The sequence below is a fragment of the Lampetra planeri genome, unplaced genomic scaffold, assembly GCF_965212315.1.
Source record: "Lampetra planeri unplaced genomic scaffold, kcLamPlan1.2.h2 scaffold_1028, whole genome shotgun sequence".
Classification (NCBI taxonomy): Eukaryota; Metazoa; Chordata; class Hyperoartia; order Petromyzontiformes; family Petromyzontidae; genus Lampetra; species Lampetra planeri.
Genome location: NW_027613737.1, coordinates 15,001 through 28,864, shown reverse-complemented (window position 1 = coordinate 28,864; position 13,864 = coordinate 15,001). Strand labels below are relative to the sequence as shown.

The window sequence follows — 13,864 nt, the reverse complement described above, 5'->3', positions numbered from 1 at the left end:
GTAGTAGTGTAGTAGTAGTAGTGTAGTAGTAGTAGTGTAGTAGTAGTAGTGTACTAGTAGTAGTGTAGTAGTAGTAGTGTAAGTAGTAGTGTAGTAGTAGTAGTGTAGTAGTAGTAGTGTAGTAGTAGTAGTGTAGTAGTAGTAGTAGTGTAGTAGTAGTAGTAGTGTAGTAGTAGTAGTGTAGTAGTAGTAGTGTAGTAGTAGTAGTAGTGTAAGTAGTAGTAGTGTAGTAGTAGTAGTGTACTAGTAGTAGTGTACTAGTAGTAGTGTAGTAGTAGTAGTGTAGTAGTAGTAGTGTAGTAGTAGTAGTGTAGTAGTAGTAGTGTAGTAGTAGTAGTGTAGTAGTAGTAGTGTAGTAGTAGTAGTGTAGTAGTAGTGTAGTAGTAGTAGTGTAGTAGTAGTAGTGTAGTAGTAGTAGTGTAGTAGTAGTAGTGTACTAGTAGTAGTGTACTAGTAGTAGTGTAGTAGTAGTAGTGTAGTAGTAGTAGTGTAGTAGTAGTAGTGTAGTAGTAGTAGTGTAGTAGTAGTAGTGTTAGTAGTAGTAGTGTAGTAGTAGTAGTGTAGTAGTAGTAGTGTAGTAGTGTAGTAGTAGTAGTGTAGTAGTAGTAGTGTAGTAGTAGTAGTGTAGTAGTAGTAGTGTAGTAGTAGTAGTGTAGTAGTAGTAGTGTACGTAGTAGTAGTGTAGTAGTAGTAGTGTAGTAGTAGTAGTGTAGTAGTAGTGTAGTAGTAGTAGTGTAGTAGTAGTAGTGTAGTAGTTGTAGTAGTAGTAGTGTAGTAGTAGTAGTGTAGTATAGTAGTAGTGTAGTAGTAGTAGTGTAGTAGTAGTAGTGTAGTAGTATAGTAGTGTAGTGTAGTAGTAGTAGTGTAGTAGTAGTAGTAGTGTAGTAGTAGTAGTGTAGTAGTAGTAGTGTAGTAGTAGTAGTGTAGTAGTAGGTAGTAGTAGTAGTGTAGTAGTAGTAGTGTAGTAGTAGTAGTGTAGTAGTAGTAGTGTAGTAGTAGTAGTGTAGTAGTAGTAGTAGTAGTAGTAGTAGGTAGTGTAGTAGTAGTAGTGTAGTAGTAGTAGTGTAGTAGTAGTAGTGTAGTAGTAGTAGTGTAGTAGTAGTAGTGTACTAGTAGTAGTGTAGTAGTAGTAGTAGTAGTAGTGTAGTAGTAGTAGTGTACTAGTAGTAGTGTACTAGTAGTAGTGTAGTAGTAGTAGTGTAGTAGTAGTAGTGTAGTAGTAGTAGTGTACTAGTAGTAGTGTACTAGTAGTAGTGTACTAGTAGTAGTGTACTAGTAGTAGTGTACTAGTAGTAGTGTAGTAGTAGTGTAGTAGTAGTAGTGTAGTAGTAGTAGTGTACTAGTAGTAGTGTAGTAGTAGTAGTGTAGTAGTAGTGTACTAGTAGTAGTGTAGTAGTAGTAGTGTAGTAGTAGTAGTGTAGTAGTAGTGTAGTAGTAGTAGTGTAGTAGTAGTAGTGTAGTAGTAGTAGTGTAGTAGTAGTAGTAGTAGTGTAGTAGTGTAGTAGTGTAGTAGTAGTAGTGTAGTAGTGTAGTAGTAGTAGTGTAGTAGTAGTAGTGTACTAGTAGTAGTGTAGTAGTAGTGTAGTAGTGTAGTAGTAGTGTAGTAGTAGTAGTGTAGTAGTAGTAGTGTAGTAGTAGTAGTGTAGTAGTAGTAGTGTAGTAGTAGTAGTGTAGTAGTAGTAGTAGTAGTAGTGTGTAGTAGTAGTAGTGTAGTAGTAGTGTACTAGTAGTAGTGTAGTAGTAGTAGTGTAGTAGTAGTAGTGTAATAGTAGTAGTGTAGTAGTAGTAGTGTAGTAGTAGTAGTGTAGTAGTAGTGTAGTAGTAGTAGTGTAGTAGTAGTAGTGTAGTAGTAGTAGTAGTGTAGTAGTAGTAGTGTAGTAGTAGTAGTGTAGTAGTAGTAGTGTAGTAGTAGTAGTGTAGTAGTAGTAGTGTAGTAGTAGTAGTGTAGTAGTAGTAGTGTAGTAGTAGTAGTGTAGTAGTAGTGTAGTAGTAGTAGTAGTAGTAGTAGTAGTGTAGTAGTAGTAGTAGTAGTAGTAGTAGTGTAGTAGTAGTAGTGTAGTAGTAGTAGTGTAGTAGTAGTAGTAGTGTAGTAGTAGTAGTGTAGTAGTGTACTAGTAGTAGTGTAGTAGTAGTGTAGTAGTAGTAGTAGTAGTAGTGTAGTAGTAGTAGTGTAGTAGTAGTAGTAGTGTAGTAGTAGTAGTGTAGTAGTAGTAGTGTAGTAGTAGTAGTGTAGTAGTAGTGTAGTAGTAGTAGTGTAGTAGTAGTAGTGTAGTAGTAGTAGTGTAGTAGTAGTAGTGTAGTAGTAGTAGTGTAGTAGTAGTAGTGTAGTAGTAGTAGTGTAGTAGTAGTGTAGTAGTAGTGTAGTAGTAGTAGTAGTGTAGTAGTAGTAGTGTAGTAGTAGTGTAGTAGTAGTAGTGTAGTAGTAGTAGTAGTGTAGTAGTAGTGTAGTAGTAGTAGTGTACTAGTAGTAGTGTACTAGTAGTAGTGTAGTAGTAGTGTAGTAGTAGTAGTAGTGTACTAGTAGTAGTGTAGTAGTAGTGTAGTAGTAGTGTAGTAGTAGTAGTAGTGTAGTAGTAGTAGTGTACTAGTAGTAGTGTAGTAGTAGTGTAGTAGTAGTAGTAGTGTAGTAGTAGTAGTGTAGTAGTAGTAGTGTAGTAGTAGTAGTAGTGTAGTAGTAGTGTAGTAGTAGTAGTGTACTAGTAGTAGTGTAGTAGTAGTAGTGTAGTAGTAGTAGTGTAGTAGTAGTAGTGTAGTAGTAGTAGTGTACTAGTAGTAGTGTAGTAGTAGTAGTGTAGTAGTAGTAGTGTAGTAGTGTACTAGTAGTAGAGTAGTGTACTAGTAGTAGTGTAGTAGTAGTAGTGTACTAGTAGTAGTGTACTAGTAGTAGTGTAGTAGTAGTAGTGTAGTAGTAGTAGTGTAGTAGTAGTAGTGTAGTAGTAGTAGTGTAGTAGTAGTAGTGTACTAGTAGTAGTGTAGTAGTGTAGTAGTAGTAGTGTACTAGTAGTAGTGTAGTAGTAGTAGTGTAGTAGTAGTAGTGTACTAGTAGTAGTGTAGTAGTAGTAGTGTACTAGTAGTAGTGTAGTAGTAGTAGTGTACTAGTAGTAGTGTACTAGTAGTAGTGTACTAGTAGTAGTAGTGTAGTAGTAGTGTACTAGTAGTAGTGTACTAGTAGTAGTGTAGTAGTAGTAGTGTACTAGTAGTAGTGTAGTAGTGTAGTAGTAGTAGTGTAGTAGTAGTAGTGTAGTAGTAGTAGTGTAGTAGTAGTAGTGTAGTAGTAGTAGTGTACTAGTAGTAGTGTAGTAGTAGTAGTGTAGTAGTAGTAGTGTAGTAGTAGTAGTGTACTAGTAGTAGTGTAGTAGTAGTAGTGTACTAGTAGTAGTGTACTAGTAGTAGTGTAGTAGTAGTAGTGTACTAGTAGTAGTGTAGTAGTGTAGTAGTAGTAGTGTAGTAGTAGTAGTGTAGTAGTAGTAGTGTAGTAGTAGTAGTGTACTAGTAGTAGTGTAGTAGTAGTAGTGTACTAGTAGTAGTGTAGTAGTAGTAGTGTAGTAGTAGTAGTGTAGTAGTAGTAGTGTACTAGTAGTAGTGTAGTAGTAGTAGTGTACTAGTAGTAGTGTACTAGTAGTAGTGTACTAGTAGTAGTGTAGTAGTAGTAGTAGTGTACTAGTAGTAGTGTAGTAGTAGTAGTGTAGTAGTAGTAGTGTAGTAGTAGTAGTGTAGTAGTAGTAGTGTACTAGTAGTAGTGTACTAGTAGTAGTAGTGTAGTAGTAGTGTACTAGTAGTAGTGTACTAGTAGTAGTGTAGTAGTAGTAGTGTAGTAGTAGTGTAGTAGTAGTAGTGTACTAGTAGTAGTAGTGTACTAGTAGTAGTGTAGTAGTAGTAGTGTAGTAGTAGTAGTGTAGTAGTAGTAGTGTAGTAGTAGTAGTGTAGTAGTAGTAGTGTACTAGTAGTAGTGTAGTAGTGTAGTAGTAGTAGTGTAGTAGTGTAGTAGTAGTGTAGTAGTGTAGTAGTAGTGTAGTAGTAGTAGTCTACTAGTACTAGTGTAGTACTAGTGTAGTAGTACTAGTGTAGTACTAGAGTACTAGTAGAGTACTAACCTGTCTGTGTAGACTCTGGCGCTGTAGGTCCGCGTCTCTCCGCCGAGTCTCTCTCTCCTGCGCGTCGCGACGCTCACGACGTAGTACTAGTGTAGTACTAGTGTAGTACTAGTGTAGTACTAGTGTAGTACTAGTGTAGTACTAGTAGAGTACTAACCTGTCTGTGTAGACTCTGGCGCTGTAGGTCAGCGTCTCTCCGCCGAGTCTCTCTCTCCTGCGCGTCGCGTCGCTCACGACGGAGTCGCTCCTTCTCCTGGTCGGCGCGCAGGCTCACCAGGTAGGCCTCGTCCTGCTGTAGCCGCAGCGCCTGGGTCTCGCTGCGCTCCTCGCTGCGGGGTAACCAGGGTAACCAGGGTAACCAGGGGTAACCAGGGTAACCAGGGGTAACCAGGGTAACCAGGGGTAACCAGGGGTAACCAATACGCGGTGACTAACACACACCAGGTAGGCCTCGTCCTGCTGTAGCCGCAGCGCCTGGGTCTCGCTGCGCTCCTCGCTGCGGGGTAACCAGGGTAACCAGGGGTAACCAGGGGTAACCAGGGGTAACCAGGGGTAACCAATACGCGGTGACTAACACACACCAGGTAGGCCTCGTCCTGCTGTAGCCGCAGCGCCTGGGTCTCGCTGCGCTCCTCGCTGCGGGGTAACCAGGGTAACCAGGGGTAACCAGGGGTAACCAGGGGTAACCAGGGGTAACCAACACACGGTGACTAACACACACCAGGTAGGCCTCGTCCTGCTGTAGCCGCAGCGCCTGGGTCTCGCTGCGCTCCTCGCTGCGGGGTAACCAGGGTAACCACGGTAACCAGGGGTAACCAGGGGTAACCAGGGTAACCAGGGTAACCAGGGTAACCAGGGGTAACCAACACGCGGTGACTAACACACACCAGGTAGGCCTCGTCCTGCTGCAGACGCAGCGCCTGGGTCTCGCTGCGCTCCTCGCTGCGGGGTAACCAGGGGTAACCAGGGTAACCAGGGGTAACCAGGGGTAACTAACACGCGGTGACTACGACACAGTGACCACACACAGTGCGTGAGTGTCTGAGTGAGTGGGTGGGTGGGTGAGTGGCTGAGTGAGTGACTGAGTGACTGAGTGACTGAGTGAGTAACTAACTGACTGAGTGACTGACTGACTAACTGACTGACTAACTAAGTGACTGACTCACCGCTGTAGGTGTTCTCTATCGAGGTGGTGCTGGTTGCGCTCCAGAACGAGCTCCAGCTGGGCTCTGAGTGACTGACTGAGTGACTGAGTGAGTGACTGAGTGAGTGACTGAGTGACTGGGTGAGTGACTGAGTGAGTGACTGACTGACTGACTGAGTGACTGAGTGAGTGACTGAGTGAGTGACTGAGTGAGTGACTGAGTGACTAAGTGAGTGACTGAGTGACTGAGTGAGTGACTGACTGAGTGAGTGACTGAGTGACTGAGTGAGTGAGTGACTGAATGAGTGACTGACTGTCTGACTAACTGACTGAGTGACTGAGTGACTGAGTGAGTGACTGAGTGACTGAGTGAGTGACTGAGTGAGTGACTGAATGAGTGACTGAGTGAGTGAGTGACTGACTGAGTGACTAACTGACTGACTAACTAAGTGACTGACTCACCGCTGTAGGTGTTCTCTATCGAGGTGGTGCTGGTTGCGCTCCAGAACGAGCTCCAGCTGGGCTCTGAGTGAGTGACTGAGTGAGTGAGTGACTGGGTGAGTGACTGAGTGACTGAGTGAGTGACTGAGTGACTGGGTGAGTGACTGACTGAGTGACTGGGTGAGTGACTGAGTGAGTGACTGACTGAGTGAGTGAGTGACTGAGTGACTGAGTGAGTGACTGAGTGAGTGAGTGAGTGACTGAGTGAGTGACTGACTGAGTGAGTGAGTGACTGAGTGAGTGACTGGGTGAGTGACTGAGTGAGTGACTGACTGAGTGAGTGAGTGACTGAGTGACTGAGTGAGTGACTGAGTGAGTGACTGAGTGACTGAGTGAGTGACTGGGTGAGTGACTGGGTGAGTGACTGAGTGACTGACTGACTGAGTGAGTGACTGAGTGAGTGAGTGACTGAGTGAGTGACTGAGTGAGTGACTGAGTGACTGAGTGAGTGACTGAGTGAGTGACTGAGTGACTGAGTGAGTGAGTGACTGAGTGAGTGACTGAGTGACTGAGTGAGTGACTGAATGAGTGACTGAGTGACTGAGTGAGTGACTGAGTGACTGACTGAGTGACTGACTGAGTGACTGAGTGAGTGAGTGACTGACTGAGTGACTAACTAAGTGACTAACTAAGTGACTGACTCACCGCTGTAGGTGTTCTCTATCGAGGTGGTGCTGGTTGCGCTCCAGAACGAGCTGCAGCTGGGCTCTGAGTGACTGACTGAGTGACTGAGTGACTGAGTGAGTGACTGACTGAGTGAGTGAGTGACTGAGTGACTGAGTGAGTGACTGAATGAGTGACTGAGTGAGTGACTGAGTGAGTGACTGAGTGAGTGAGTGACTGAGTGACTGACTGAGTGACTGAATGAGTGACTGAGTGACTGAGTGAGTGACTGAGTGACTGAGTGAGTGACTGAGTGAGTGACTGAGTGACTGAGTGAGTGACTGAGTGACTGAATGACTGACTAACTGTCTGACTAACTAACTGACTGACTGACTAACTGAGTGACTAACTGACTGAGTGACTAAGTGACTGACTCACCGCTGTAGGTGTTCTCTATCGAGGTGGTGCTGGTTGCGCTCCAGAACGAGCTCCAGCTGGGCTCTGAGTGACTGAGTGAGTGACTGAGTGAGTGACTGAGTGAGTGACTGAGTGACTGGGTGAGTGACTGAGTGAGTGACTGACTGACTGACTGAGTGACTGAGTGAGTGAGTGACTGAGTGAGTGACTGAGTGAGTGACTGAGTGACTAAGTGAGTGACTGAGTGACTGAGTGAGTGACTGACTGAGTGAGTGACTGAGTGACTGAGTGAGTGAGTGACTGAATGAGTGACTGACTGTCTGACTAACTGACTGAGTGACTGAGTGACTGAGTGAGTGACTGAGTGACTGAGTGAGTGACTGAGTGAGTGACTGAATGAGTGACTGAGTGAGTGAGTGACTGACTGAGTGACTAACTGACTGACTAACTAAGTGACTGACTCACCGCTGTAGGTGTTCTCTATCGAGGTGGTGCTGGTTGCGCTCCAGAACGAGCTCCAGCTGGGCTCTGAGTGAGTGACTGAGTGAGTGAGTGACTGGGTGAGTGACTGAGTGACTGAGTGAGTGACTGAGTGACTGGGTGAGTGACTGACTGAGTGACTGGGTGAGTGACTGAGTGAGTGACTGACTGAGTGAGTGAGTGACTGAGTGACTGAGTGAGTGACTGAGTGAGTGAGTGAGTGACTGAGTGAGTGACTGACTGAGTGAGTGAGTGACTGAGTGAGTGACTGGGTGAGTGACTGAGTGAGTGACTGACTGAGTGAGTGAGTGACTGAGTGACTGAGTGAGTGACTGAGTGAGTGAGTGAGTGGTGAGTGAGTGAGTGACTGAGTGAGTGAGTGACTGGGTGAGTGACTGAGTGACTGAGTGAGTGACTGAGTGACTGGGTGAGTGACTGACTGAGTGACTGGGTGAGTGACTGAGTGAGTGACTGACTGAGTGAGTGAGTGAGTGAGTGACTGAGTGAGTGACTGAGTGAGTGAGTGAGTGACTGAGTGAGTGACTGACTGAGTGAGTGAGTGACTGAGTGAGTGACTGGGTGAGTGACTGAGTGAGTGACTGACTGAGTGAGTGAGTGACTGAGTGACTGAGTGAGTGACTGAGTGAGTGACTGAGTGACTGAGTGAGTGACTGGGTGAGTGACTGGGTGAGTGACTGAGTGACTGACTGACTGACTGAGTGAGTGACTGAGTGAGTGAGTGACTGAGTGAGTGACTGAGTGAGTGACTGAGTGACTGAGTGAGTGACTGAGTGAGTGACTGAGTGACTGAGTGAGTGTGAGTGACTGAGTGAGTGACTGAATGAGTGACTGAGTGACTGAGTGAGTGACTGAGTGACTGACTGAGTGACTGACTGAGTGACTGAGTGAGTGAGTGACTGACTGAGTGACTAACTGACTGACTAACTAAGTGACTGACTCACCGCTGTAGGTGTTCTCTATCGAGGTGGTGCTGGTTGCGCTCCAGAACGAGCTCCAGCTGGGCTCTGAGTGACTGACTGAGTGACTGAGTGAGTGACTGAGTGAGTGACTGAGTGACTGACTGAGTGACTGACTAAGTGACTAACTGACTGACTAACTAAGTGACTGACTCACCGCTGTAGGTGTTCTCTATCGAGGTGGTGCTGGTTGCGCTCCAGAACGAGCTCCAGCTGGGCTCTGAGTGAGTGACTGAGTGAGTGACTGAGTGAGTGACTGAGTGACTGACTGAGTGACTGGACTAAGTGGACTAACTGACTGACTAACTAAGTGACTGACTCACCGCTGTAGGTGTTCTCTATCGAGTGGTGCTGGTTGCGCTCCAGACGAGCTGCAGCTGGGCTCTGAGCGCCGTGGGGGGCAGGGCCCCCTCCAGCCTCCCCACCACCGACACGCGCTGCTCACGGAGACACAGCACCCCCACAAAGGGGCACGCCGGGGAACGCAGAGCCTGACTCACTGGGAGGGGTAGAGAGGGGGTAGAGAGGGGGTAGAGAGGGGGTAGAGAGAGAGGGGGTAGAGAGAGAGGGGGGTAGAGAGAGAGGGGGTAGAGAGGGGGTAGAGAGGGGGGGGAGGGGGTAGAGAGGGGGTAGAGAGAGAGGGGGAGGGGGTAGAGAGGGGGGTTAGTGGTGAGGGTGAGTGTGTAGTGGTGAGGGTGAGGGTGTAGTGGTGAGGGTGTAGTGGTGAGTGTGCAGTGGTGAGAGTGTAGTGGTGAGTGTGTAGTGGTGAGTGTCAGGGTGTAGTGGTGAGTGTGTAGTGGTGAGGGTGTAGTGGTGAGTGTGTAGTGGTGAGTGTAGTGGTGAGGGTGTAGTGGTGAGTGTGTAGTGGTGAGTGTGTAGTGGTGAGTGTAGTGGTGAGTGTGTAGTGGTGAGTGTGTAGTGGTGAGTGTGTAGTGGTGAGTGTGTAGTGGTGAGTGTAGTGGTGAGTGTGTAGTGGTGAGTGTGTAGTGGTGAGTGTGTAGTGAGTGTGTAGTGGTGAGTGTAGTGGTGAGTGTGTAGTGGTGAGGGTGTAGTGGTGAGTGTGTAGTGGTGAGTGTGTAGTGGTGAGTGTAGTGGTGAGTGTGTAGTGGTGAGTGTAGTGGTGAGTGTGTAGTGGTGAGTGTGTAGTGGTGAGTGTAGTGGTGAGTGTGTAGTGGTGAGTGTAGTGGTGAGTGTGTAGTGGTGAGAGTGTAGTGGTGAGGGTGTAGTGGTGAGTGTAGTGGTGAGTGTAGTGGTGAGTGTGTAGTGGTGAGTGTGTAGTGGTGAGTGTGTAGTGGTGAGTGTAGTGGTGAGTGTGTAGTGGTGAGTGTGTAGTGGTGAGTGTGTAGTGGTGAGTGTAGTGGTGAGTGTGTAGTGGTGAGTGTGTAGTGGTGAGGGTGTAGTGGTGAGTGTAGTGGTGAGTGTGTAGAGGTGAGTGTGTAGTGGTGAGTGTGTAGTGGTGAGTGTAGTGGTGAGTGTGTAGAGGTGAGTGTGTAGTGGTGAGTGTGTAGTGGTGAGTGTAGTGGTGAGTGTGTAGTGGTGAGTGTGTAGTGGTGAGTGTAGTGGTGAGTGTGTAGTGGTGTGTGTAGTGGTGAGAGTGTAGTGGTGAGTGTGTAGAGGTGAGTGTGTAGTGGTGAGTGTGGTGGTGAGTGTGTAGTGAGTGTGTAGTGGTGAGTGTGTAGTGGTGAGTGTGTAATGGTGAGAGTGTAGTGGTGAGTGTGTAGTGGTGAGTGTGTAGTGGTGAGTGTGTAGTGGTGAGTGTGTAGTGGTGAGTGTGTAGTGGTGAGTGTGTAGTGGTGAGTGTGTAGTGGTGAGTGTGTAGTGGTGAGTGTGTAGTGGTGAGTGTGTAGTGGTGAGTGTAGTGGTGAGTGTGTAGTGGTGAGTGTGTAGTGGTGAGTGTGTAGTGGTGAGTGTGTAGTGGTGAGTGTAGTGGTGAGTGTGTAGTGGTGAGTGTGTAGTGGTGAGTGTAGTGGTGAGTGTGTAGTGGTGAGTGTAGTGGTGAGTGTGTAGTGGTGAGTGTGTAGTGGTGAGTGTGTAGTGGTGAGTGTGTAGTGGTGAGTGTGTAGTGGTGAGTGTGTAGTGGTGAGTGTGTAGTGGTGAGTGTAGTGGTGAGTGTAGTGGTGAGTGTAGTGGTGAGTGTAGTGGTGAGTGTGTAGTGGTGAGTGTAGTGGTGAGTGTGTAAGTGGTGAGTGTAGTGGTGAGTGTGTAGTGGTGAGTGTAGTGGTGAGTGTAGTGGTGAGTGTAGTGGTGAGTGTAGTGGTGAGTGTAGTGGTGAGTGTGTAGTGGTGAGTGTGTAGTGGTGAGTGTGTAGTGGTGAGTGTGTAGTGGTGAGTGTGTAGTGGTGAGTGTGTAGTGGTGAGTGTGTAGTGGTGAGAGTAGTGGTGAGTGTGTAGTGGTGAGTGTGTAGTGGTGAGTGTGTAGTGGTGAGTGTGTAGTGGTGAGTGTAGTGGTGAGTGTGTAGTGGTGAGTGTAGTGGTGAGAGTGTAGTGGTGAGTGTGTAGTGGTGAGTGTGTAGTGGTGAGTGTAGTGGTGAGTGTGTAGTGGTGAGTGTGTAGTGGTGAGTGTGTAGTGGTGAGTGTAGTGGTGAGTGTGTAGTGGTGAGTGTAGTGGTGAGTGTGTAGTGGTGAGTGTGTAGTGGTGAGTGTGTAGTGGTGAGTGTAGTGGTGAGTGTGTAGTGGTGAGTGTGTAGTGGTGAGTGTAGTGGTGAGTGTGTAGTGGTGAGTGTGTAGTGGTGAGTGTAGTGGTGAGTGTAGTGGTGAGTGTGTAGTGGTGAGTGTGTAGTGGTGAGTGTGTAGTGGTGAGTGTAGTGGTGAGTGTGTAGTGGTGAGTGTGTAGTGGTGAGTGTAGTGGTGAGTGTAGTGGTGAGAGTGTAGTGGTGAGTGTGTAGTGGTGAGTGTGTAGTGGTGAGTGTAGTGGTGAGTGTGTAGTGGTGAGTGTAGTGGTGAGTGTGTAGTGGTGAGTGTAGTGGTGAGTGTGTAGTGGTGAGTGTGTAGTGGTGAGTGTAGTGGTGAGTGTGTAGTGGTGAGTGTGTAGTGGTGAGTGTGTAGTGGTGAGTGTGTAGTGGTGAGTGTAGTGGTGAGTGTGTAGTGGTGAGTGTGTAGTGGTGAGTGTGTAGTGGTGAGTGTGTAGTGGTGAGTGTAGTGGTGAGTGTGTAGTGGTGAGTGTAGTGGTGAGTGTAGTGGTGAGTGTAGTGGTGAGTGTGTAGTGGTGAGTGAGTGGTGGTGAGAGTGTAGTGGTGAGTGTAGTGGTGAGTGTGTAGTGGTGAGTGTAGTGGTGAGTGTAGTGGTGAGTGTAGTGGTGAGTGTGTAGTGGTGAGTGTAGTGGTGAGTGTAGTGGTGAGTGTGTAGTGGTGAGTGTAGTGGTGAGTGTAGTGGTGAGTGTAGTGGTGAGTGTGTAGTGGTGAGTGTAGTGGTGAGTGTAGTGGTGAGTGTGTAGTGGTGAGTGTGTAATGGTGAGTGTGTAGTGGTGAGTGTGTAGTGGTGAGTGTGTAGTGGTGAGTGTGTAGTGGTGAGTGTAGTGGTGAGTGTGTAGTGGTGAGTGTGTAGTGGTGAGTGTGTAGTGGTGAGTGTGTAGTGGTGAGTGTAGTGGTGAGTGTGTGGTGAGTGTGTAGTGGTGAGTGTGTAGTGGTGAGTGTGTAGTGGTGAGTGTGTAGTGGTGAGTGTGGTGGTGAGTGTGTAGTGGTGAGTGTGTAGTGGTGTGTGTGTAGTGGTGAGTGTGTAGTGGTGAGTGTAGTGGAGAGTGTAGTGGTGAGTGTAGTGGTGAGTGTGGTGGTGAGTGTGTAGTGGTGAGTGTGTAGTGGTGAGTGTGTAGTGGTGAGTGTAGTGGTGAGTGTGGTGGTGAGTGTGAGTGGTGAGTGTGTAGTGGTGAGTGTAGTGGTGAGTGTGTAGTGGTGAGTGTGTAGTGGTGAGTGTGTAGTGGTGAGTGTGTAGTGGTGAGTGTGTAGTGGTGAGTGTGTAGTGATGAGTGTAGTGGTGAGTGTGGTGGTGAGTGTAGTGGTGAGTGTGTAGTGGTGAGTGTGTAGTGGTGAGTGTGTAGTGGTGAGTGTGTAGTGGTGAGTGTAGTGGTGAGTGTGTAGTGGTGAGTGTGTAGTGGTGAGTGTAGTTGTGAGTGTGTAGTGGTGAGTGTAGTGGTGAGTGTAGTGGTGAGAGTGTAGTGGTGAGTGTAGTGGTGAGTGTGTAGTGGTGAGTGTAGTGGTGAGAGTGTAGTGGTGAGTGTGTAGTGGTGAGTGTGTAGTGGTGAGTGTAGTGGTGAGTGTGTAGTGGTGAGTGTGTAGTGGTGAGTGTAGTGGTGAGTGTGTAGTGGTGAGTGTGTAGTGGTGAGTGTGTAGTGGTGAGTGTAGTGGTGAGTGTAGTGGTGAGTGTGTAGTGGTGAGTGTGTAGTGGTGAGTGTGTAGTGGTGAGTGTGTAGTGGTGAGTGTGTAGTGGTGAGTGTAGTGGTGAGTGTAGTGGTGAGTGTGTAGTGGTGAGTGTGTAGTGGTGCGTGTGTAGTGGTGAGTGTAGTGGTGAGTGTGTAGTGGTGAGAGTGTAGTGGTGAGTGTGTAGTGGTGAGTGTGTAGTGGTGAGTGTGTAGTGGTGAGTGTGTAGTGGTGAGTGTGTAGTGGTGAGTGTGTAGTGGTGAGTGTAGTGGTGAGTGTGTAGTGGTGAGTGTGTAGTGGTGAGAGTGTAGTGGTGAGTGTAGTGGTGAGTGTGTAGTGGTGAGTGTGTAGTGGTGAGTGTAGTGGTGAGTGTAGTGGTGAGTGTGTAGTGGTGAGTGTGTAGTGGTGAGTGTAGTGGTGAGTGTGTAGTGGTGAGTGTGTAGTGGTGAGAGTGTAGTGGTGAGTGTAGTGGTGAGTGTGTAGTGGTGAGTGTGTAGTGGTGAGTGTAGTGGTGAGTGTGTCAGTGGTGAGAGTGTAGTGGTGAGTGTGTAGTGGTGAGTGTGTAGTGGTGAGTGTGTAGTGGTGAGTGTAGTGGTGAGTGTAGTGGTGAGTGTGTAGTGGTGAGTGTGTAGTGGTGAGTGTGTAGTGGTGAGGGTGTAGTGGTGAGTGTAGTGGTGAGTGTAGTGGTGAGTGTGGTGGTAGTGTAGTGGTGAGTGTGTAGTGGTGAGTGTGGTGGTGAGTGTAGAGGTGAGTGTGTAGTGGTGAGTGTGTAGTGGTGAGTGTGTAGTGGTGAGTGTAGTGGTGAGTGTAGTGGTGAGAGTAGTGGTGAGTGTGTAGTGGTGAGTGTAGTGGTGAGTGTAGTGGTGAGTGTGTAGTGGTGAGTGTGTAGTGGTGAGTGTAGTGGTGAGTGTGTAGTGGTGAGTGTGTAGTGGTGAGTGTGTAGTGGTGAGTGTAGTGTTGAGTGTGTAGTGGTGAGTGTGTAGTGGTGAGTGTGTAGTGGTGAGTGTGTAGTGGTGAGTGTGTAGTGGAGAGTGTAGAGGTGAGTGTGTAGTGGTGAGTGTGTAGTGGGAGTGTAGTGGTGAGTGTGTAGTGGTGAGTGTAGTAGTGGTGAGTGTGTAGTGGTGAGTGTAGTGGTGATAGATGGTGAGTGTGTAGTGGTGAGTGTGTAGTGGTGGAGTGTGTAGATGAGTGAGAGTAGTGGTGAGTGTGTAGTGGTGAGAGTGTGTAGTGAGTGGTGTGTAGTGGTGAGTGTGTAGTGGTGAGTGTAGTGGTGATGTGTAGGGTGAGTGTTAGTGGT

General features: G+C 47.3%; 1 protein-coding gene across 1 annotated transcript in view; it reads right to left on the bottom strand.

Moving 5' to 3' along the window:
* Positions 1–4,251: 4,251 nt before the first annotated feature.
* The window catches only part of FAF2 (Fas associated factor family member 2), a gene marked incomplete at both ends in the record, with an annotated part of 16,214 nt that continues 6,601 nt past the window's right edge, over positions 4,252–13,864 (bottom strand). Inside the window, 3 exons of the mRNA XM_078621518.1 lie at positions 4,252–4,423; positions 8,202–8,272; positions 8,609–8,715. Of these exons, the coding sequence (XP_078477644.1) occupies positions 4,252–4,423; positions 8,202–8,272; positions 8,609–8,715 (350 nt within the window). The remainder of the gene's footprint in view (positions 4,424–8,201; positions 8,273–8,608; positions 8,716–13,864) is intronic.